The 25,848-nt window shown below is 38.0% G+C and overlaps 2 protein-coding genes across 3 annotated transcripts in view; one reads left to right on the top strand and one right to left on the bottom strand.

The window, feature by feature from the left end:
* The window catches only part of LOC105496092 (leupaxin), a 45,342-nt gene extending 35,690 nt beyond the window's left edge, over positions 1 to 9,652 (bottom strand). The window contains exons 1-2 of the mRNA XM_011766161.2: positions 9,504 to 9,652; positions 4,336 to 4,493 (exon numbers count right to left, since the gene is read on the bottom strand). Of these exons, the coding sequence (XP_011764463.2) occupies positions 4,336 to 4,493; positions 9,504 to 9,516 (171 nt within the window). The 5' untranslated portion in view covers positions 9,517 to 9,652. The remainder of the gene's footprint in view (positions 1 to 4,335; positions 4,494 to 9,503) is intronic.
* Positions 9,653 to 12,838: 3,186 nt separating this feature from the next.
* LOC105496091 (ZFP91 zinc finger protein, atypical E3 ubiquitin ligase) overlaps positions 12,839 to 25,848 on the top strand; it is a 42,490-nt gene continuing 29,480 nt past the window's right edge. For both annotated transcript variants that reach the window (XM_011766160.2, XM_011766159.2), the window contains exons 1-2: positions 12,839 to 13,408; positions 18,630 to 18,658. In XM_011766160.2, coding sequence (XP_011764462.1) covers positions 13,059 to 13,408; positions 18,630 to 18,658 — 379 coding nt within the window. In that variant the 5' untranslated portion in view covers positions 12,839 to 13,058. The remainder of the gene's footprint in view (positions 13,409 to 18,629; positions 18,659 to 25,848) is intronic.

Raw genomic sequence — 25,848 nt, 5'->3', positions numbered from 1 at the left:
TTGAAATTGTGGACAACTTTAATTGATGCTTCACTGTAGACTGTAATGTTTTTAACAGAGAACACATTTCTTCTCTAGATACTGATGAACCTGTAAGTTCTGCTAAATGAAGAATCTTTTCATTTTTTATATTAAAATATGTAAATATTTCAGGCCAATGTCATCATAGATGCTGTCTTTCTACCTTCATTCAAAGCACTTTTGTTCAATAATTTTCTTACAAGATAAAACTTTCAAGTTGTCTATATCTGTGATTGTTTTAACATTTTGCCAAATCTAGATATTGCAAAATCATAGACTTTCACAATTTTTCTCCATTTTGGTGGAGAATAAAAATTTATGCAGATAAAATTAGAACTCAAAATACATCAAAGATTTTTCTGAAGCACAATTGTCAAATTAGATAATTAAACCATATCTGCTTTCATCTTTTGATTTGTTCAATTCCTTCTTGGCTTTTGTAGGGGGAAATTTGAGCTTCTTCCTTTGCAAGCCTTATTTTACATAATTGTAACTTGCTAAAAGCTTCAAAGGCTGAATTTTCATGCTACATTCATTGAGTAATCGATCATAAATTTTCAACTGGTCTTGAACATAATGCAATCTAAATTTGGGTTGCTTTACAAAGTGGTTTTTCAAAGGCTCAGGCATTCCCGAAATCCAATTGACGACATGCAACACAGACAGGAATATACATATAGTAATTCTGAAATGTTTCCTTGCATGGTAGTATTTGATATCAGCTTCCGTCAGAAAAGTTTTGTAGATCAGTTATATAATCTGTGTGTGTGTATTTATTTATATTTATAAATTTTGACAATTTTAGTTTCTATTTTGACTGACAGAATACCGCAGCTTGTTTGAATGCAGTCACAAATTTTGTGCACATTACAACCAATTCCAAGTACATTTCTGCTCCATAGCTTGTTAACTTGGTAAGAATATTTTATCGCAATGCATGCTCTATTAACATTTGTATTCCTATTCTTACAACAAAACAACAGTTTATCTTCAATGTTGAGCTTTACAACTAAATTTACAGTGGCATTAACAATGTCAGATGTTTCACTTTTTGACTAGGAAATAAATTCTCACATATTTTATTTTGATTATTTGAATTAGATAAAAAACAAAATTGAAACATTTCGGAATTAATACATTTTTGAACTGAGACCTTTAATGACACTATTATAAAAAACATTATTTGAAGGTTTGCAAAGGAAAATCACTCATTAATTATTACCAGCTTACTTACAAGGACAAGAAAATGTGGAATTGAAGATGAGCAAAATTAATTTGTGAATTATTTGATACTAATGCGAAAGTGTGCTTCACAATGATATATACATAGGCCTCCAGCAGCTGCCATGTTGAAGTCATTTTAAGGCATGTTCTTCTTAAATTATTAACTTTGGAAATAGATGCCAAAGCTTCTTCACCATATTTGTACCTTCTGGTTTTCAAAGGAATAGTGAGCCTGTATGGTGCATGGTAAATATTGACAAATATTTTCCACATGTTGCATATTCGTTATCAGCTTTCTTGAGACAATTAAACATGTGCGTTTTGTTTTGGTTTTGTTTTCAGCTAACTGCTGAAAGGGTTTATTGTAAAATTGTAAAATGAAAATGGCATTATCATATAATGAAACAAATAGAGCTTCACATATACAAATAATAACAAAACTGCTTTAATAAAACAATTAGGTTACACTATACTCTATGGCAAAATTACTTAGCCTCTATTTCCTAAAATTTGTATGACATTAAGCCACAATTTCTCCCATTTTCTACTGACTCTGAGGAGGTTCCATGCATCTCACAGGCCACCCACCACACGACCATGGGAGGGCACGAGTGGTGGTTTGCCAAGTGGCCAGCAGGGGGAAAAGCCTCAGAAATGTTTCTGCTACCACCGAAGATCAGAAGAGTTAGCTACCTCTGACTACTCGTGCTTGAGCTCTTAGCTTTAACAGCCAGCACCTGCATATAATTCTTGAACGGTTGATGCTAGCTAGGTTTCATCTGAACGGAATCAAGAAAAAAGACAAGTTATCACTAGCCATCTTTCGCATTCAACCAAAATTAAATCAGAATTTGGCTGGGCACAATGGCTCATGCTTGTAATCTCAGCACTTTGGGAAGCTGAGGCAGGCAAATCACCTGGGGTCAAGAGTTTAACACCAGCCTAGTCAACATGGTGAAACACTGTCTCTAATAAAAATACAAAAATTAGCTGGGCATGGTGGTGCATGCCTGTAGTCCCAGATACTCAGGAGGCTGAGGCAGGAGAAACACTTGAACCTGGGAGGCAGCAATGACAGTGAGCCAAGATTGCGCCACTGCACTCCAGCCTGGGCGACAGAAAGAGACTCCATCTCGGGGGAAAAAAAAAAAAAGAGCACTGTTCACTGAATATGTGTTCTATACACTGCTAGAGGAGACCATGGAAGAAGCTGGAAGGAGGTCTGTTAAGCCATACTGGCTTACTTAATGCAAATACTGATAAGAAAACTTTAAATAAAATTGCAAATCTGGGGTAAAAAGTAAAGTTAATAGGATGTGACAAAAACAAGCATAAACCCAGGACTGTCTCAGGTAAACCAGGATTTATGGTCACCCCAGAAAGATCGACGTAAGACTATGGCTTTTACTCCAAATGAGATAGGGAGTCATTGTGGGGTTTTGAGTAGAAGAATGACTGGGTCTGACTTTAGTTTTTAAAGGTGACCCTGGCTGCTTGAGAACAGACTGTAGCGGGGGAAAGGGCAGGAGACCACTTAGGAGCCTACAGCTATAATCTAACATTGAGAACAAAGACAATGGTTCCCTAGTAGAGAGACAAATTCATATCCTTAAAACTGTGTATGTGTTTGGAGAAAAGAATAGTTAGGGGGTAAACCACCCCTGAGCTCAAATTTCAGGTCTGTGCTTCTGGTTATTTCATATAGGGAACAATGACGAATCAACACATCATAGTACAAAATTACCAGCTATGAAGAGCATCTACTTAATTCATCTTACACTAATTCCATTCTCATCAAGCAACCTTTTAATTATAACGTACGTCCATATAGACTTATCCATAGGAAGAGAATGCATATATGAGTAAATACAGCTGCTTTGCTTGACTGCTTTAACTGTAACCATAAATTAATAAATTTGATTTCTAAGTTCTGTGTTTTTGTTTTTTGTTTGTTTTTTGAGACAAGCTCTCATTCTGTCACCCAGGCTGGGATGGAGTGGTGCAATCATAGCTCACTGCAGCCTCGACCACCTGGGCTTAAGCGATCCTCCTGTTTCAGCCACCTGAGTGGCGGGGACCACAAGCACGTGTCACCACACCCTGCTCATTTTTTAATTTTTCGTAGAGATGGGGGTCTCACCATATGGCCCAGGCTGGTCTCAAATTCCCGGCCTCAAGTGATCCTCCCGCCTCAGCCTTCCAAGCTGCTGAAATTACAGGCCTGAGCCACTGCACCTGCCCTAGGTTTTTAAAATATATATATAATCACTTGTCAGTTTGGTTAGCTTCAGTTGGTTCCCTAGAGCTTCATCATCTCCGTGTAAACTAATAATTGAATTTCCTAATCTATTCAGCAGAAAATAAGACCTGGGAAGTGGTGACCCTAAAAAGTCACCCTGAGAAGACTTGTCTAAGCTGCCACCTGGCCTTCCTCGGTGATCTCTGGCCTGAGTACCATTCCAGTCAAACAGCAACATGCATCTCTGATGCCCCCACAGTAACAGAATATCCCCAGTGAATCAGACAATACTCTGCCTGTCACCATGCGCTCATTAGAAAAAATTTAGTTCTTGGCCGGGCACGATGGCTCATGCCTGTAATCCCAGCACTTTGGGAGGCCGAGGCGGGCAGATCACTTCAGGTCAGGAGTTCGAGACCAGCCTGGCCAACACGACGAAACCCATCTCTACTAAAAATACAAAAATTAGCCAGGCGTGGTGGTGCATGCCTGTAATCCTAGCTACTTGGGAGGCTGAAGCAGGAGAATCACTTGAACCTGGGAGGTGAAGGTTACAGTGAGCCAAGATCATGCCACTGCACTCCAGCTTTCGAGATGGAGTGTGACTGTCTCAAAAAAAAAAAAAAAAAAAAAAAAATTAGTTCTCAAAAGCTCAAACTCATTCCTCTGTGATGATTTTCTCAATTCTCCTCCTCTTTCCAAAAACATCTTTAGATGAACATTGAGGCATTATTTTTTCTCTTTCTTGGATATATTATTCTTCTTTCATGTCATTTTATGTGGGATACAATTAATTTTCAGAAATGCATTCAAACATCCATGTTTAAGGACTATAATAAATGAAAAGTTACCGGCAAGGGACTTGTGTTATCCTGAACAGAAAGGATCTCTGAAGTCTCGTCAAGGTTACTCTCCTTTCTGGAATGCTGATCCAGGGGAAGAGGAGCTGGGTTGGAATATTCATCACTGTCCTGAAGGGTGGAGCGTTCCAGTTCCTCCAATAAGGCATCTACACCATAAGAAGTAAGAGAATCATGACAGAGAATATTTAAGTCTCTAAAGTCATTTTCTCCTTAAGTATCTTCACTGTGCCCACATTCATCTCCTTCTTTTCTTCAGTTATGGCTATTTTCAAATACTTTCCCTTATTCCTTATTTCACTTCAAGAATGTGGTGAATTCTATCAAGAAATGTTTAATGCCTCCATAAATTGTGGTTTTTTTCTTATTTTCTACGGTTGCATTCAATTTCATAGTCTCATGCTATAATTTCATTTTTTATACTACAGGTATTAATTTTCATCATTCATTTAGGGTAGACTGCCCACAAATATCCCTAATTAGAAAAAATAAAACTGGGCTGGGTATAGTGGCTCATGCCCGTAATCTCAGCACTTTGGAAGGCTGAGGTGGAGAATCCCTTGAGCCCAGGAGTTCCAGAACATAGCAAAATCCAGTCTGTATTAAAATACGAAAAAGTCAGCCCAGCATGGTGGCGTGCACCTGTGGTCCCAGCTACTCGGGAGGCTGAGGTGGGAGGATCACCTGAGCCTAGGTGAGCCTGCGTTGAGTCAAGATCACACCACCACACTTCAGCAGCCTGGGCCAAAGGAGTGATACACTGTCTCCAAAAAAGCAGAAGAAGAAAAAAAACAGACAAAAAAAGAAAGAAGAAAGAAAGAAAAAAATCCTAAATGCTTTTTTCCATCAGAAAAATACAAGCAATTATATCATCATTTTTCAAAACATACAAGGGAAATAACACTTATTCTTAATCCTAATGATATTTTTTCTTAAATCTTAACAATTATCCTGAGCACATAACAAAATTCTCAAAGCAAGGTATAAGTATTCTGTCTTTTAGGGTGTGGAGAGAAAAAATGGGGAGAAAATTGAGATATTACAAAATCAAGTAAGATGTTGCAATTTAAATAGTTGGGATTTGTTACTCTCGTAGTTTTTTTTTTTTTTTTTTTACTAGTACCTATCTGTTATAATGAAATAAATAATAATAAAAAGTAACACATGCCAGGCACTGTGCTCAAGAGTGTACACATTTCATTTAATCATCCTAACACTTTGAGGCAGATGATATTATTGTCTTTATTTGGTAGATCACAAGAAAGAGACAAAAATAATTTGCTTAAGCTCATGAGTGCAGAACCAGGACTTTAATCTGGGCTATCTGATCCCTAGCCCCTGCACTAACTGAAAGTTAGAAGTTCCAGTCTCCTGTCTTAGACGTATTCCTGGGTTATCTTGAGCATGTCATGTCCTTCTCTGATGCAGTTTCCTCATCTACATAACAAGGCAATTGGATTAGAACAGTATTTTTCAAATTATGGCTCAATACCCATTAGTGGATCTCTAGCGGATTTCTTACCACACGTTATAGTTTTCGAACTTTAAACACAGAATTATATTATATCTAAGGACCTGTCTACATCTGAAGTTCTCACATAAGGAAAATAAACTTCACAGGTCATTTAAAAAAACCCAGATTTTTCATTTATTTTAGATTTTGGAGGAATGAATATTTCTTAATGGCATTAGAAGAGATCTAATCCTTTTTTTTAAAAACAAATGAAATCTACAGAGCTTTCATAATCATTCATTTCTCAAAAATGTTGACTTTTATGTACCATTTTAGAGATAAGCAAACTGAACTAAACTTTAGGGCAAATGAATAACTGTAACGGGAAAAAAGAGATGAGGGGGAACCTATAGCATTAAAAAGTCGAGAGACTTATAATTAATTTCAGTGTATGAACTTTATTTGGATCGTTAAATCTACTTAAAAATGAAACAATCAAGACTATTGAACACTCACTGGACATTAAACAATATCAAGTAAGTACTGTTTAAGTGTAATAATGATATGTGATAATATTAAGTAATTCTGTTAAGTTTTTAGGTGTGATAATGGTATTTCACAATATTAAGGAATTACTATTAAGGCTGTTGTGGTTATGGCAATGGCATTACAGTTATATGTATAAACATATTTATTTATTTTAGAGGTTAGTGCTAAAATATTTACAGATAAAATGACATCTAAAATTGTTTTAACATAATTATAGCGGTGAAAGGAATGGGTGGGCCTATATATGAAATAAGACTGATGAAAAACTGTTTAAACTGGTTGATGGGTATATCAGAATTCATTAAACTATTTTCTCTACCTTTGCATATTTAAATGTCTTTATAATAGAAGGTTTTTAAAAAGAAGTACAAATAGGCTGGGAGCAGTGGCTCACGCCTGCAATTCCAGCACTTTGGGAGGCCAAGGCGGGCAGATCGCCTGAGGTCAGGAGTTCAAGACCAGCCTGACCAACATGGAGAAATCTGGTCTCTACTAAAAACACAAAATTAGCCAGGCAAGGTGGCACATGCCTGTAATCCCAGCTACTCGGGAAGGCTGAGGCAGGCGAATATTTTGAACCTGGGAAGTGGAGGTTGCGGTGAGCCGAGACCGTGCCATTGTACTCCAGCCTGGGCAACAAGAGCAAAACTCCATCTCAAAAAAAAAAAAAAAAAGAGTCAGAAGAAAGGATAACTAAGGTAGAAAGAGAAAGAAAACTTTTTGCCTCAGATTTTTATTAGCCAGACCCCACACCAAATTTGAGAATTTTTAATTTTTGTTCTGCATCTTTCAATTAAGCTAGAACCTCTTTCTTTTCAATTTTCTAAGCTTTGCTCTAACTAGAAGCTAAAGATCCTCTTGAGCTCAAAATTAAAATAAAGATTATAAGAGAGAGGAAAACATACCACTAAGAGCAGGAAGTCGCCCTCAGAAGCACCAACTAACCAAAGTTATCAAAACTCTTCTTTCTGGGTCATGAGTTATAGGCTTTTCGCTTCCTGTTTCATGAGTCTGCATATCACCAACACTCTGAGGTTATTATGCCTTTTGCCAGATTTTGTAATTTGAAGATGACTAATTTCAGTATGATAAATATGGGATTCCTGGAGGGTGGGGGCGGGGGAAGCGGGTACAAGACTGAAGACTCTATAATTCTTCTCTGTAGTCTTTTACTGTGGAGATGAAATAATATCAATATTAACATGAAAGGAATAAAGTGAGGTCTCTTGGGAGTCTCTATGGGTTGCATGGATTTCATTCGGAGGCAGAATCTGCTCCTGGTTCCTCTTTATCATGCCTAATGCCTATGTAATGAGGGTTTAGGTAAAACCTTCTGGGTGGATACAAGCTGCTAGCCTCTGAGGCACTACTGCAGACAGGAAATATTTGCTCACTTGAGCCAACCTGTCCTCGATGCAATTTCTCTGCCAGCAGGAAGAAAGATCCACACCAAGTCTCAAGGGTAGTTACTGGGCTGATGACAATTTGAAGAAACTGTTGAAGTGTAGCCATCAACAGCCTGTGGAGATGTAGCCAACTGGATAATCTGCACAAATGCTAGCTTCCAGGCTACTTGGTACTTTCTGTATTCCAGAACAAGATTTACCTAACATCTAGCCTGCCCACGAAATGCAAAACAACATAAATTTCTGTTAAATCTGGGTTGCTTCATTGGCCAGAACACCAGAACCAACAAACTTCTAAAATAGGAGAGCACCTTGTTGCTTAGTTTTGGTGTCAGGTGTTCCCGACAATGACACTGAAAAAGTTATTTTCTTTTTCTTAGTTTTCTCATCTGAAAAAGAAGTGGATAATACCTATTTCAGAGGGTTGCTGCAGACACTAAAATCATTAACATATGTAAAAATGTCTAGTTTTTGCTTAACTCACTAAATAAGTATTAGTTTCCTTTTGAATTATTTGCCATGAAAGCCATTCGGTGTCCTCCCCGCCAAAAAAAAAAAAAAAAGAAAGAAAGAAAAAAATGAAAAAGAAAAAAGGCCCTAGCCCTAGTGGAACTCAAGCAGAAATTCACATTCTTCCAGCACTTACGCAGGATAAGAATTTGGATTCTACCGGAAGTCCAAAAAAGAGTCTGGCCCAGTATCAAAATAGACTTTACCGCCAAAGCAGTTTGATAGTTATTAAACACTACCTTTTTCACTTCATTGACATCTCTTGCCTCCTGGTAATTTGCCCTTTACTTTTCCTGTTTCTCCAGCTTTGAAATCACACGCCATTTTTTTTAAAGACAATGTAACAATGTGCAAGATATTTTTTGTTGTTGTTTTTTGCACTTTTGACATATCCCATCCCCAACCACACCCCAAACCAGGACACTGTGGAATTAATACAGCTTGGAAATTGGGTAAAGTTGAGTGACTCAATGTTAGTTAGATGCTGGCAACAGTGTTGGCAAAGGCTATGGAATGAGTCCCAAGAATGACAAACCTTACATTACTCCAAAGGTTTGAAATCCAGGATCTCTCTGGATAATGTGGCTAATAGTTCCACTGCTGGTTTTAATTGCCTTGGAGTGGAAGGACGTGTCATATTTTCAGGCCATAATAATCTCTTCCTTCAGAATTCTTCTGAATAAAAAGCTTAGCAACAACATCACTAGAGTTAGAGTGCTATGCCTTCTTGATTTAAGACTAAAACATGGAACAAATGAAACCACTCTGTCCTTTTTCCAACCTCTACAGATCCCTCATCCCTAAACTTTTAGTCCATTTTTTCTTCCTCATAACACCCCAACTCCTTTTTTGCTCTTTCTTTTCCTCCTCAAATCACATCTCTGCATTGTCTTGCTATGTGGCCATCCTATGATCTCCAGTGAACTCCAAAGGGCAAAATGCCCATAATAAAACAGCAATTTCAATCACAATCCAGTCCAAAAGTATTTGCCAAAAGTATTTGCGGTTAGCACCAAACTCTCCATCTATTTTGCCACTGCAAACAGTGAGCCCATAGCTCCCCAAAACAATCATAGTTCCTCATGCTTCACTCTTGGCAGGGCTGAGGACAGGAGAGAAGTGAAAATAAAATCTTCCATTACTACCCTCAGTCTAACCAGAAGTATACCCCACCACACACGGAGATGGCAGCCAAGTCTTCACTCCCTCAGAGTTTCTCCTCCAAGAAGCTCCTCACTCACCTAATTCTTCCATTGTCCTACATCCAAGATGCTCTTGTCTCACAGGCCGTGAGGAACAGCTTTGGCATGTGCTGAAGAAGAGGACCGCAAAGGAACTGGATGAGACAGCATAAGGCAGCCTCTATAACCCTTTTTGGTTCCTGTATTTGCTTAGCACTTCCTCTCTTTTGATTTGGTGAGCTTTTTTTTTTTTTTTTCTCTATAGATTATACAGTTTTAAAAATGGAATTGACATAGAAAGGTAGATAGTGAGATTTGAGTTATGGTAGTGCATTGGCCAGGGTGATAAAGATTCAAAATTAATTTTGCAAAAACTGAGGACCTACTCTGTGCCAGGATTCATCTTGGATTCACGGGAATGGCAGACTTACACTTGCGTTTTTTCCAAGTGTAGGTACCCCACTCTAACTGAGCATCTACCTTCCTTTTTTTTTTTCTTTCTGTGAAGCTGGGGAACCACAGAGGCATAGTCTCTTTCTTAAAATTTCCATCAGAGTTGACCAGCATCCATTTCATTTTGTTGTATTTATTCAGAAATTATGCCTATCTGCTTTCCTGCATGGATTATAAATCCTTAAAAGTAGGGCAGAAGTGGATTCATGCTTGGATTCTCAGGGCCTGGCTTACTTAGTGGTCCAAAAAGCAAACACCTATAGGGGGGTCACAAAGAAGGAAGCGAGGTTTGGCACCGGATGTTAAACTGTGTGCATCTCAGTTAAGCATAATCCCTGTCTAGATACACTGCCTATAGCAATTTCTCTGGAAAGTGACACTGAGGTTAACTCTTCACTTTTTTTAACCACTGTGATTTATTCACCTTGAATGAAACATTTACAAAAGGCCTACTATAAAAAGGCAATATGTAAGGAACTGTAATTATGGCCCTGTGAAGTAGATTTCCCCCTCCCTTTTTACCAATGGTGAAATAGGTTCATGGAATAGCAACTTGCTATAATTAATTGGTAGTTTTGCTACTTACTATAATAGAAGACTTCAAAGTCTGCGATCTTTCCTCTACAACACAGTAGTCTTTTTAATTTTTTAAGAGACAAGCTCTCTGTCACCCAGGCTGGTGTGCAATGGTACTAGCATAGCTCAGTGTAACCTCCAACTGGAACTCCTGGACTCAGGCGATCTGCCCTTCTCAGTTTCGGGAGTAGCTAGGACCAGAGGTGCATGCCATCCCGCCACTAAGTTGGCTTAAAAACTTTATTTTTATTTATTTTTGTTTTTTATTTTTTGTGTAGAGGGCGGTCTCCCTATGTTGCCCAGGCTGGTCTGGAAGTTGTGGGCTCAAGGGATCCTCCCACTTTGGCATCCAAAAGCGCTGGGATTCCGGGGGTGGACTACCACATCCAGCCCACAGTGGCTTTTTTTTTTTTTTTAAAGGAACAATTCATTCTTCATTCCACTGTCTGTACATTTTTTTTTGAAAGATTTCTCCTCTGTATTACTTTGAGCATCCATTGGATGTCAGCACTGTTCCTTCCAAAAGTCTGCTCACTGCAAACTCAATCTGAAAAAATTTCCATTGACACTATGCCAATCGATTGTTACAACTGAAAATGACATTAGCCCTATGAAAATGTAAAATACTCAGTAGAGAACATAAAACATTTGTCTAATATGAAGTGCTATCTGAGTCAAAGTACTGGAAGGAAAAATGTACTTCAGCACTTGTCTACAGTTTAACTGAATGATTAATGTGAAATTTAAAATTGAATCCCCAGATCTTGTTTCCAGCTTCTTTCTTCTGGGGCTTTTAGCCCTGGATGCTTTATTTTCCAGGGGTAAAGGGTGTTCTTGCAAATCGTTCCTTGATTGTTATGGATGAAAGGAAAAAAGAAATGCGAGAGGCCCACGGCATCACCAACTGCAACGGAAACTCCCTTTGATGAATCAGGAAGACAAATTAACGTCACACGCTAGTGTGCAGAAAAGTAACTTCTGATAAAGTTGCTATTGTATAAACCGCAGAAGCACATGGCTTCCGGCCGCAGAGCTTAAGAGACCCTTCAGCTTCTCAGTGTAGGTCACCAGAGTCTGGTCACGCTAACAACCCTTTCGCCTTCCTCCAGGTTGGGCACCGCAGCCAAGTTAAGCTACCGACGAAGGCTTCTTGGTGTCCCAACAAGGTCTAGTAGAAAACAACTTTATAATTCGTTTCACAGATTTTATTAAGAGCCAACTGAGTAGTGGGCCTTGTACTAGCGTTCCGAGGGCCAGATGACCCCACGGAACCACATTCATTCCCTGACCTCTAGGAGCTCACAGGTGAGTGACTCACACAGGGGAAGACGAGATCAATAATGTAGACATGAACGCTGGCTAGCCAGTTCCAGAGGAGGTGTCATCTGACCAAACCAAGGTAAGTCGGGGCAATTACGCAGACACCCCGAGAAAGGTACGCCAACGCCCAGATAAAAAGTAACAAAAAATAGGAAAAACCCTCCCATCAGACCAGCAATTGGCTCAACGTTTGAGCCCGGATGTACGGCACGCGTTTCCCGACCTAACCCGGAAACACTGCCTCCCGAAAAAAAAGTAAAAGCTAGGCTGCGGAAAGTAAACTACCTTTCCCGTCGTGAATCAGTCAGAACCTCCCAGCATCCTCTCTGTCTCTGGTTTCCCATCTATTTTTTTCCTAAAGCCTAGGCGAAATAAGACTTCATCTCCCAGAATGCCCTTGGTTAAGTTAACGGTGCACATGCGCCAGGAGGCGGGCCCTCGTTGACCCACAACCCCGCCTCCGTTTTGCCGCCGCCATTTTTTCAGAGACTTTCATCCGGCAACCGACGGGGCTTTTTTTCTTAAAGGAGAAGCGACAGCTCAAAATACTACCCCCTTCTCCGCGCAAGATCTGGCGGCGCTGGGGACAGAAAGGCCAAAGACAGGAAAGTGGGGTAGGGTGGAGGAGGAAGAACGCCCAGGCTACCTCTGCGGCCTAAAGAAGAATAGAAAGAGCCCTTGCGGCATCAGTGGCTCCTTAGGGAGGCAGGTGCGCGCGCAGCCACTCTAGGGTGCGCGTGAGGCGGGGAAAGAGGTGCGATTTCTTTTCACCCGCCTCCCTCGCGAGACCTGCCCCTTCGTACTGCCCCTAGCGCGCATTGAACTCTGGAGGGGGGGAAAAGGTCACTTTGGGATTGTCGCGAGACAGCCGTTTAACGGTGAGAACGGGTGCGCGGGGAAGGAAACCTCGCGCGCTCCCTTTTAGTCGTTTCCTGATTGGCTGAAGGAAGGGGTGGGGGAGGGAACCTGGAACGTCGCTGCGTGTAAGACCGCGAGGGGCGGGGTGAGGAAGACTGTCCTCCTCTCCGATTGGCCCGCTGAGCGTCTGTGGCGGGCGCGCGCGCGCCGCCAGCGGTAGCAAACCTTGAGTGGCAGGGGGTGGGGGGGGCGCCCTCGGAGCCGGGCGGAGGGGAGGGGGGAAAGAGGAGCGCAGGGTGAGAGTGAGCCGCAGGCTTCTGGAGGCGAGGGGGCGGGGGGAGCAGCGCCGAGGCCGCCGCCTCCGCCTCCGCCGCCTGGGACTAGGGGGTGGGGGACGGACGAGCCCCGATGCCGGGGGAGACGGAAGAGCCGAGACCCCCGGAGCAGCAGGACCAGGAAGGGGGAGAGGCGGCCAAGGCGGCTCCGGAGGAGCCCCAACAACGGCCCCCTGAGGCGGCCGCGGCGGCGCCTGCAGGGACCACTAGCAGCCGCGTGCTGAGGGGAGGTCGGGATCGTGGCCGGGCCGCTGCGGCCGCCGCCGCCGCCGCCGCTGCAGCTGTGTCCCGCCGGAGGAAGGCCGAGTATCCCCGCCGGCGGAGGAGCAGCCCCAGCGCCAGGCCTCCCGACGTCCCCGGGCAGCAGCCCCAGGCCGCGAAGTCCCCGTCTCCAGTTCAGGGCAAGAAGAGTCCGCGACTCCTGTGAGTAACAGTCTTTCAGGCGGTGGGAAAGACCCCCCTCTGTCCGTACGCAACCCTCTCGGCTCCCGTAGCGCCTGCTCCACGTGACATCCTGCTTGCTCTGCCCCCTGCCGGCTCCGCACGCCAGATGTCACACCGTTTCCCCGGGAGCCTCCCTGCCTCCTGTCTGCGCCACCCTCACTTCTCTCTCGTACCCTCGCCTGTCGGGCTACTTTCCCACTCCCCGAAATAATCTTTTGACACACCCCTGCACTAGCTAGTGATCCACCTCCTCCCTGCCACCCGCAGGCTCATCCCTCTCTCTGGCATCCGCACCCCCTTTGTCAACCTATCCCTTTCCTTTAGGCGACTCTCCAGTATTACATCACATGCCCTTTAGGGAATCCACAGCCCGATTATAGCCTTCATAAATGTGTTCGCCCCCCTCTTCGCGTTAGCTCAAGAGCCAGCTGTGCTAGTATGTTTATGTAGCTTTTTTTTTTTTTTTTTTTTTCACTTTTCTGAATTTTCACACCACTTCTCATTCTTTTGAGAAATCTGCCAGTTACTATGGTCAGGGTAAAAACCCACTGCTACGATTTTTAATATGGAGTCTTTCATATAAAATTATATGAGCATTCTTTAATGTTTGTTTTTACTAAGTAGCATATGTTTTATTTTTGTGTTTTATATTTTTAAATGTAGGAACTGCATCCTTAAAATTAGAATCATCTGAGAGGAATTACCTAGAAGTAGTAGAGGAAACATGAACAGGTGGCCAGGAGCATTGTTTTAAATTGTTCGTCAAAATAATACTCATGTGTTAACACTGAAGCACACAAGTTTGTAAATTCTAGAAATTAATCACATTAGTCAATTCATGACTGAAAACATCGTTAGTGACCTTTGACTTTTGAATGAAAACAAATTAGTAAAAACAGAGAAAATTGAAGTGAGGGGGAGTCAGTTTTAAGTGTTCCCTTTCCTCCAGTAGAGATAGTGGCAAGGTTTGACTAACAGCAGACCTAATAGATTTAAAACTTGAAACAGACTTTGTCCAAAATTAAGTTTAGCCTGTGTCTTGGCATGCTTGCCTTAGAAGCCTCTCAGAGGAATAAAATTCAGAGATAATCATATTGTGGTATTAGATATGCTTTCAAATTTTTGAATGTCAGCTAAGTTAACATAATTTAGAGAATTTATTGTAAGAACTGCAGTTCTGTCGACAGCAAAAATCTGTACTTACAGATTCAGCTGCAATTAGAATTCTAATTGCTGTAGATGCATTTCATATAAAAATTTTATAGTTCTATATTGTTTAATGTCATACATTTGAAAAGATACATGTATATCATTGACCTCATTTGGATCTGAATTCCTTGGGCAAATCCTTAACCTACCCATGCGTTAGTTTCCTCACCTATAGACGGTAATCTCTATCACCTGAGTTTGTGAGAATTAAATACAGCATGTGAAGCGCTAGACAGAATGCCTGTTACATAATAAATACTAAGTGCAAGTTGCCGTTTTCAGTAATGGTGGGATGGTAGAGCCATGAGTGGTCTGTAGTGCTGTTTTTCATGTAAATTATTCAAAATATGATTTTTTCACTTTTTAATACGTAGAGAAGGTAATATAATATTTTAAAAATTTCCTTTTATTCTCACCTACCACTTGAAAGTTAAAGTTAAATATACCTATATCTCTTAAGATAACTATGTCTAAAATGGTACCTGCTGTTTGATTTTTTTTTTTTTTTTTTTGAGACGGAGTTTTTGCTCTGTTGTCCAGGGTGGAGCGGTGGCATGATGATCTCTGCTCACTGCAACCTCCGCCTCCTGGCTTCAAGTGATTCTTCTGCCTCAGCATCCCGAGTAGCTGGCATTACAGGCTCCCGCCACCAATCCCGGCTAAATTTTGTAATTTTAGTAGAGACAAGGTTTCACCATGTTGGCCAGGTTGGTCTCCAACTCTTGAACTCAGGTGATCTACCTGCCTCAGCCTCCCAAAGTGCTAGGATTATAGGAGTGAGCCACTGCGCCCGGCCTGCTGTTTAATTTTTGAAGGAAAATAAACAATTTTTATCTAAAATAGTAATTTTACCTGCTGTTATGATTTATTTTTGCCCTAACTCTTGGCAACAAAGTACTAGTGGTGCTTTAATTCCATATAAATGTTACTGTTGTATATGGATGAAGATGACTTAATTAAATTCCTTCCTTTTTTCTGCACAATGTTCCTTGTGGGGAGGAAGAAATAAGTCTGAATTCTTAGCGCCACCCTCCCACCCCCGGCCATCCAATATAATAAAAGATAGTAGTGACAATGGTATTCTTCTTTCAGCCCACACATTATCTCTTGACTGTGTTTTTGATCAGGTTAAGCAAATTTTCATCACAATAGAGTTTTTGTTACACATTTTTACCTTATTCCATAATCTGGAAATCAAAGGAATGCTAAAGCATTTTAGCTTGGCAAACTTGTTTGATCAGTAACTGGGCCTGGTAGTATGCTGAACTAGGTGGTAGAAAGTAAAATGACACATGGCCCTCATCTTCAAGGACCTTGGGGTGTAAGGGAAAGATGCGTTGATTAGTGGAGATATGTCACATGTGTGTATGGTATACAGATTTTCAGTCATAAAATACATTTTAAGACTTAGTTTTTTTCTACATAATTTAATCCTTTAAGATATTTCAAGAGGTTTTGAGTTCAAACCCTGGTCTAGTATCTTTTGACTTTGAATCATTTCTATTTTCCAAATGACATTTTGACAATTTTAAAAAGAAAGGTTTATTCTGTATTACTTGTTTGCTCTAGTCCTTTTTCCATATCCCAGCATTTCCCTCTATACAATCTTAGTAAACAGCTGTTGAACCTAATTTGATTCTCTTAATTAAAGTGATAGTAAAGTATACCATAGTTTAAAAGGTCAAGAAATAGATAGATTTGGATTAGTTGAAACCTCTGTTCCCATTGGAAGACAAAATAATAGAGTGGATAAAGCATTGGACTTTAGTCAGAAAGTTTTATGTTCCAGCTTTGTATTATGCAGTAAGTGGCCTTGAGCAAGTCACTTAACCTCTTTAGATCTGCTTCATTTATAATTGATATTTTATAGATTTGTGAGATGAGCTTTATAGTTCCATATTTAGCTTACAGTTTTTATCATCTGATGTTTTTAACTTCTTTTCACAATGAAATATTTAGGAGTTATTGGGAAGAGGAAATATTTGTGGATTAAGGGGAAATAAAAATTTTTCATTATATGTGCTCAAGAGAAAGGCGCAGAGTTAAATGCTAGAATCATGATAAATTGAAGCATAGAAAGATAGTAGGAAAAATAAACCAAATTTGAAGAAAGTTTATGTATCCATACTAAGAGTAAGACTGATCATTTGCTGTATGTTAGCCAGTAAATTGCAGTTATTTCAAGTGCACGTTTATATACTCTCTTTAATTTTTGAAATAAATACACTCCACAAAATATCTAGTAGCATTAGTATAGTAGTTTTTGCCTAAGATTTTTTTCTGATTCATCCATGTGTTCTGTTAATAGGGAATGAAATTGTCAAATTAAGACTAGGTTAAAATATATAAGGCTTCTTTTCATTCTTACATATAGTAGCCGTTTGTTTATCCTGTACATTTCAGAACTCAAAACTTTAGGGACAAATACTTTTTAAAAATTCTAACTTCACTGTGGAGTAACCATATTAGTTAATACTGAGTATTTTTAGATATCTTCCTTCAGATTCCGATTAAGGAAAGTATTTTCTGGTATATGAAATTCCATTTTTGGTGTATTTTCTTGGTAAAATTAAAACAGTAATAAACCTTTAGGTGACGTTTCTTGCTGTTTCCCTTTTAAAGGTCATGGATAGTGAGGATGAAGTAATATTCTGAATTGAAAAAACTTACAGTTCTTTGGAGAAGCCTTCAGCTGTACAAGACTGAAATCCTGAGTGATCAGGATCTTAATCAATATGATGATAGAAACATTGAACCAACTTTAAAGGTTTTTGGGGAAATTTGTTATATAATTTCTCAAAAATTTAGCAATTATTTTTACAGTTTTTATTTAAAGATAGGATGATTAGCAGTTATGGTGTGTTAATTGGGACATTGGTAATGTGATTTAAAATAAAATTATAATACCAGTCTTTTAAAAAAAGTACGGAATAAACAATGATAACTATTATTTCTAAGTAGAATAGATTTTTGTGTTTTTATTTATTTATAACGTTGTAACATAATAGAGTTTTTACTATATATAGGGAGTCTTCACTGTATTTTGGGAGGAGCAACAACAAAAAAACTTTGTACTGTTCAGAGATACTCTGTGGTATCTATATGATAAACGTTCAGAGCCTGTTGACTTTTAAATTTTAGTAGTAAGTATAGGAAGTTCATTATACTGTCCTCACCAGTTATGTATGAGAGAAATTTTTCTGAATTAAAAACCTGGGGATATATCTGATTTTTGGTGTTTTTTGGGATTTTTAGAAAGTCTTCAGGCTGTAACAATTTTTAAGTTCTTTACTGTTGCTTTTTAATTTGTAAAGAGCAAGTTACATTTACTTGTGAGGTCCATCTATTATTGCCTTTTCACAAGTACATTTTGATTTGGTTTTAACAAACAATTTTGGGTCTTTTTAACAGTTCATTAAGTTTTTATTATGAAAATTATTAAATATACACAAAATAGGGAAAATAGTATAATGAAACCGCAGTATTGATCACCTCGCTGAGATTTTGCTATGCTTACTATGTCTGTCCTCCCTGTTTTGGCAGAAGTACTTTAGAACACATCCAAAACATTTTCATTTCATCTCTAGTTAGTACATTTATATAAAATGAAAACATTTTCTTATATAATCACAATATAACAAAATGAGTAATATTTTCTTTGTATCAATATCTTAGTTAAAAACAGCTGTTTTGAATGATATTCTAGCTCTATGCTGTCAGTTGTGGTAGCCACATGTGGCTATTTAAATTTACATTAATCAAAGTTAAAAATTCAGTTTCACAATTACTGAATGTTTCAAGTGCTCAGTAGCCACATGCGACTGCCATATTGGACAGTGCATATATGTTTCCATCACTGCTGAAGATTCTATTGGACAACACTGGTCTAGATGCTTTCTTTATCACTCTGCAGGTGAACCTGAAAGAGATAAATATATTTTCAGAAAATGTGCTAGATTGTTCATTAATGTTTGATTCTTATTTCTTTCAGATGCATAGAAAAAGTAACAACTGATAAAGGTAAGACTTGGTCATCCTTACCTCTAATGTACATTACATTGATTATCTTACAATCTGTTAGAAAGCCTCATCATTCAAATTGTTCCCCATTTAAAAGTAATTTTTATTTGGTAAAAAATTACTGGAGTTGTTAGAATAGAATCTATTTAGATGACAGCAGGTTTGGATAATAGAGTATTTCAGCATTATTTAGAAACCTAATAATGGCAAATCAAATTGTTTGATGGTAATTTATAGTAATTTTTTTAAGCCTTTTATTTTTAAATGAAGTAACAGACTGGAATGATACACAGTATACAGAATGAAGTGAAGGCGAAAATCTTTATGCTAGTGGAGATACAGATTAAAATTAAAGGGCGAAGAATGCTTTGTGTTAAAAGAATTCAGCCTGGTGAATAATTAAATTAGGTCAATATTAGGTCATTTTCCTTTAAATTTGAGTGTTCGCACACCAGATGTATGTATTAAATATAGTTTTCTGTTTTCCTGGATTATGACAGGAAGCTAATGTTCACTTTTTCAATACCTTTTAAAATACTTTATTCTGGCTTTACAGATTAGGTTATTAAAATTTCCCTAACATGTTGGACCAGTTGCTTATTCGTTTCATTTTTTTTTTTCTAGTTTTTGGCTGTGTTCCTTGATGTTAAATTCAAACACACAGCATTCTCCTTAAAACTGGAACAAATATACTTTTAGGCACATTTAATTTATTGTGTGTGACCTTGACCCAGTCTTAACAGCCATTTTCCAAACTCCTGGAATCCACCTAGGATCTGAGAGTCGATTAGTTTTTAAGGTCTACTTATAGCCTGCTTCTATTTCTATAAAAGAATATATGTATATGCATTTTATATATCAGTGTATGTATTACATGTACATGAGAATCTTAAGGTTTTTCTGTTCTTGATAAAGAATTCTTCGAGAACATACAAGGCAAGTTTAAAGCCTGGATTTTGTGCCATATGGAAGAATGACAGTGTAATTAAGAACCAATAACTTGAGTTGGTGGTGGCTGCTTTGTAAATAATTAGATTTCAATGCTGAGGTTTCTTGTTTCTCTGAATTTTGGAATCTGAGGCTAATATTTCATAGTATACCAGGCAGAAGTTTTTCATACCTGTCATTTTTTTTTTTTATGTAGAAACCTTTGCATGATTATTTTGTCTAACAAGTTTTTTGTTCCTGTTGTTGTTACTTAGAAAATAAGTTATGTCTGCCAAAAATGGAAGGTCTCACATTTCTTATTCAGAGATCAATTTGGAGATTTTATGATGTGGAGAAAATGTAGACAGGTAACAAGTCTAGAGCATTCTGATTAAAACGAAAAGCAACCTGCCTTTGTCAGAGCTGAAATTACCTTACATGTCCAGAGAAATCACTATGGGTTGCCTTGAGGCGAACTTGAAGAAAGGTGGAAATTTGGAGCCCCTTTTGGAGAGAAAAGTAGATGACCTTTGGGTAGACTTTTTTTGTTTGTTAAGTAGCCACAGGGTTTAGCCAGGCTGGTTTCGAACTGCTGGCCTCAAGTGATCCACCTGCCTCGTGTGTAGATGTCTTAAACTAGAAGTTGGCGTATTGGCATGTTTTGTGGTTGTGCAGCTGTGGAGAGATTAAAACTACCTTCTGGATAATTTGATCCAAAGATCAATCCCACGTTAATCTACTGTTTAAAGGCCCTGGTTCTAGATATTCTCAAATGTCAATCTTCATATCTATTAGTTTACCTATTAAGGTAGCTGTTCAACTGTATGAACAGTAGATAGGTATATAAGAACTATAACATTCATACAAGATGTATGAATAAAGAAATGGAGGCTTGGGTAGTCGCTTTTTACTGTTGTGTTTCATGTTTAGAATTCACCTTAATTACTTTTCTTCTGGTCATTTAACTTCTCAGTTATTCTGTTACTCTGAAATAGTCCTTATGTTCAGTCTGCTAAATTTTAACTGAAATAACTCATGTTGATATCAGAAGTTAAAGGTTTTTCAAAACTTTAAACAGGTTTTACTTTTTAGAGGTAAGACTGGCCCTCTGTTGTATTAATGCTGAAAAGATGTCTTCAAGATTGTTTTTACTCTTACTTGCTCAAACCATCTAGAAATTGTATGCCTTCTTTGCGTTGAAGAGAAGAACCTTTGACATACACATAAACAATATTGCACACACAGAGTAGGCAACTTTCCATGTTTTTTAAATTAAGTTGCAAAGTGTTACTTTCATTTTTTTCAAACTGAAATAATAAAGAAACCTGTTTTTGCTACCCTTTTTTAGCTGTGATTGGTATATAAAACAAATGGAAAGCTACTATGCTAAAATAGTGTTAATTCATTCAACAAGTAATTGTTGAGCATCCACTATGTGTCTGGCACTATTCTAGGCACTGGATTGTATTGGTAATCAAATAAATCAAGAAGTCAAAACAGTGTAATAATGTTTGGTGAAGTTGGAGTTGGGAAAGCTGAGTTTAGATGAAATGATAAGGGAAGACCTTTTGGTGGAGGTGACACTTGAGATTACACCTGAATATATGCAGATAGTTAATTTGGACAAGGAACATTCCACACAGAAGTTAAAAAGGATAAAATGCTTCAAACTTGAAAGCTTAGTTTACCGCTGGGAGAGAATTATCTTCATCATTGTGGAGTTTCCAAGAGTGTTAGCAGAAATCTTAAGGGATGGAGACCTAGTTCCTTTTTAACTTGGCTTTATGTTTTCATTGTTTCTCTGTTTAGAACCAGTGTTGTACTTATGATTATAAAGTAAAAGAATGGTTTACCTACATGTAATTTTTAGTTATCCCGGTGTGCATTTTAATTTATTTCACTTTCTAACCTCTAACTAGATATGTTTTGAAGGCTAATTGTTTTTTCTCCCATCTGTTAGGTCCTTAGTGATGAATAATAGGTAAAACTGCCTATCAAGATAAAATATAAAAATGAAGACTGGAATACCTTAATGTTTATTAAAGTATGTTTTAAGTGTTTAATGGAATGATAATAAATACTGTAGAATCAAGTAGATGTGGGCAGTGCTTGAGTTATTAATGATAGGTTATTTATTGCAGAACTTTTCAGAAACTTCGTTTTTTGAGTAATGTGTAGTGTAAATACCAAAATTTTGCAGCGATTACCTAACCTATTTGACTTATAAGACCCCCTTTTTAAACAACATTTTGTAAAACTGGAGTTTTTACAGTAAACCATACTTGGAAACACTGCATGCTTGAAAATTTGATTATGTAAAATTCTGAATCTCAACCTTTTATTCAAAAGCATTTTACTCTCTTCAGTGCTGTTATGAAATAGTGATGTTTGACAGTGGTTACTGTGTGTCTCTGACTTGTGGAGTCAGGGAAAAAAAAGTCAGTCATCAAATTCATAACAGATCTCAGCATTTAGATTATTTGGAGCTTAATTGTTAAGTATTTACATTATCTAGTTTATCATAATCAGCATACTATCTAATTATTACTAAAGTATTAGTTTATTTTCATTATTTTTCCTCCTGTCTGGATGACATCCTCAGCTTTTTTCTTATGTTGATACAGTCTAATTTATAGCTGCATTTTGTTAAATTAGAATTAATTTGTTATTAACGGTTTTCATAGATTTCAACAGAGTTTTATTTTTCCTGTATTGAAATATCTTTGATTATCTTATCCTCTCAAATCAGTCTCTTGTATCCCATTCATCTTGGCCTCTTGTCAACTTGCAACCTCAACGTAACATTGACTGTTTCTACTTCCTTCACAGATGCATCTCTTTTATAGTATACTTTTTTGTTGGTTTTTCTTCCTTTCTAGTATATTTAAAGAATATTTTTATTATTTCTAAAAATACAGAAGACACATTTTCATGCTTTTTTTTCCCATTCCAGTGAGAAAAATCTTAACTTTTGTAATTCTTACCATTTGAGTTTGTATACAAAAGGAAGAATCGAGAAGATACTGGGGAGAAGATACTGGGAACATCGTTTTCACAATGCTCTCTTGAAAGATTTCGAATCTCCTTGCTAATGACCTAGTTTTCCTAGTCAAAATAAAACCTTGTAGGTTTTGAATAGAAAAGAGTTCTGAAAGGAAAATCCGTAGGTGAGAAAGGGCGCGTATAAGCCCAGTCTTAACACTCAGATAGGCTTTTAAGGGTTTTTTTGTTTGTTTTTGAGACAGGGTCTCACTTTATTGCCCAGGCTGGAGTGCAATGGTGTGATCATGGTTCACTGCAGTGGTAATCTCCTGGGCTCAAGCCATCCTCCTGCCTCAGCCTCCCAAGTAGCTGGGACCACAGAAGTGTGCCACCATTTCCAGCTAATTGCTGTTGATTTTTTTTGTAGAGACAGGGTCTCACTGTGTTGCCTAGGCTGGTCTGGAACTCCTGGGCTCAAGCAGTCCTCTTGCCTTGGCCTCCCAAAGTGCTGAAATTTATAGGCATGAGCCACTACACCCAGCCTGTTAGTTTTAACTGAAATATTCTCCTTTACCAATTAAATGATACTGCTCTAAATTTAAATGTAAGTTAAAAACAGTAACAACAACAAAAGCCTCTTTCCCTGGCTTCTCTTAATACTATTGAGATTGCCTAATATTTCAAAGCAAACTTTAATTATTTGTGGAAAACAAAGTGCACGTAATGATAAAAATACACAGAGTAGTTCAGTTAGGTTTCAGAAACTCAAGTTTCTGACAATATTATAATGTTGAAGCCTCAAAGGCTAAATACATTAGATAGGCATTTTTGTTTGTCCTTCCTTCCTAATCTTTTAAGGTAGCAGTAACTATTATTTTTCTTAGTATGAGAATAATTTACTCAGACATCTTGTTCCATGTTGGGTGTGGCCCAGATCCTTTAATCCGTATTTCCAGTTCAGACATCCAGACCTCCTTTGGTTCTTCTTTTCTATTATTAATTTCCTACAAATAAAGATATATGTCACTTACCATATATGTGAATTGCAATGCAGGCTGAAAAAGCCTTGATCATCAGCTTATTTCAGTTACGGGATTACCTATCAGGTAAATGAGTCTTAACTTTATAATAATTTGCCTGTTACAATTCAACTTATTGCCATCTTCGACACAGTTATAAGTTTATTCTGTTATATATATTATTTTACATTGAGATCCCTTTTCCTGCCAAGACTACTTGAGAGTTAAAGCAGAATGCCCTGATAGAAGAAAATTGAAGCAGAGGAAACTTAAAATCCTTATTTGGGGAAACCCATATTCAGCCTGTACAAATCCAAAACCTTTAAGAGAGACTTATCTGTACATGAGGGCATAACTTACCCTCATTTTGAGATGAGCCTTAGTGGATAATAATCTCTGACAAAAAGGAATTGCCCCCTGACTCTTAAGTTCAGGAAGGAAGAAGTTCCTCTGAATTAAAACCAGGCAGAATAATCTAATGCTATCCGGGCAAAGGCTTCTTTAGCTTCATAACAAAACCGTCTAAAAACTTAATGGCTTAAAACACAGCAATTTATTACTTACTGGTTGGACCATTACCCCCTCGTCATTGGTCATTCAGTTCAGACTTGTTTTATATTATGGTGGTTGCAGCGCAGTGTTCCAAAATCCTGAAGACAGTAACTGCAAGGTGTCTTGAAACCACCCCCACAGTATAATCAATCAGTTGTGTTTCTGTATATCAGCAACAAAAAATAGAAAATTGAAATCATAAAATCAAAAAATAAAATTTATATTAGTATTTACAACTCTATAAACAAGATATACTGCTCCATTTACTTAGGTCTTTAATTTCACTCAGCAATGTTTTGCGCTTTTCAGTGTATAGGTCTTTCAAATTTTTTATCCCATTTATCCCCCAGTATTTCATATTTTTTGATGCTGTTAGCTTAATCGGGATTCCCACTGTGTTTTAAGAGTGGGATTGATTCTTTAAGAAAGAAGAGGTGCCTAGATGGTTTGTGGATATCCAGCCATGGCTACTATATATTTATATTCTATTATTTAACCATTACCTAACTGCAGGACATTTGATATTTCTGAGTTTTTTTTCCCTGAGATTACAGGTGATTTTTAGAGAAATTCTATTAAAATGTTCCATATGTATATAGAAATGCACATATTTTAAGACATATACATGTACTCTTGTTTCTCCTCTCCCTTCTTCATTTTATATTATATTATTTTATAAGTGGGCAGATTTTTGAATATTCCCAGGGTGAGCCCAATCATGTAAGCATTACACAACTGAATAAAACATGATCGGTGTTTTGGAAACTCCTTTATGCTCCTTCAAGTCAGGCGTCCCCAAGTGTAACTACCATTTTGACTTTAAATAGCAGAAATTGGTTTTGCCAATTTTTGAATTTTACATAAGTGGAATAATACAGTAGGCACTGTATTTGTATCTGACTTATTTTGCTCTTCATTTGTGACAAGTGCTGTGTTTGTCATAGATGGTTTATTTTAGTTGCTGTATAGTGTCCCATTGTGGGAATATAACCACAGTTTAACTGTTTTACTGTTGATGGATGTTTGGGCAGTTTTCTAGTCTTTATGACTAGTACTATGATGTGTATTTTTGAAATACAGTGTTATTGGGATTATAATTTACATATCATAAAATTCACCCATTTCAAATGTACAATTTAGGGATCTTGGTACATTTTGTGAATTGCACACCTATCATCACAATACAGTTTTAGAACTTTTTCTTCATCCTAATAATATCCTTCATGCCTGTTTATACTTAATCCATTTTCTCACCCCCAACCCTAGGCAACCATTAATCTACTTTCTGTCTGTATAGATTTGTTTTTTTTTTTGGACATTTTGTGTAAATGGACTCAGACATACAATTTGTGTTTGTATACAGGAAGCATTGCATGCAGGCAAGACAAATTTATACCTAGAGTGTATTCCAGTAAGAACAAAGCACTTCCATCATGGAAGTGGTCCAATGTAGCGAACCTTGCATCAGGTGAGCTGGCTGATCACCCCAGTGATCCCATATCAGGGACTCGGTGTTGGTCTCTGCTGCTGGTACATTGGGCAATTAGCAGTGGCTATAGCCAGGTCAGCCTTGGTACAACTCACTCTGGGTTTGGTTTTCAGCAATCTCAGTTTTGCAGCTGTAGTAGGTAAGTATTGTTTTCAGGAAAGACACAGAAACTTTGAGGTCATTTTTGTGGTGCTTGAGCTGGGAATTTGAACCCCTGAGCA

The sequence above is a fragment of the Macaca nemestrina genome, chromosome 12, assembly GCF_043159975.1.
Source record: "Macaca nemestrina isolate mMacNem1 chromosome 12, mMacNem.hap1, whole genome shotgun sequence".
Classification (NCBI taxonomy): Eukaryota; Metazoa; Chordata; class Mammalia; order Primates; family Cercopithecidae; genus Macaca; species Macaca nemestrina.
This window is presented reverse-complemented; position numbering and strand designations above follow the sequence as displayed.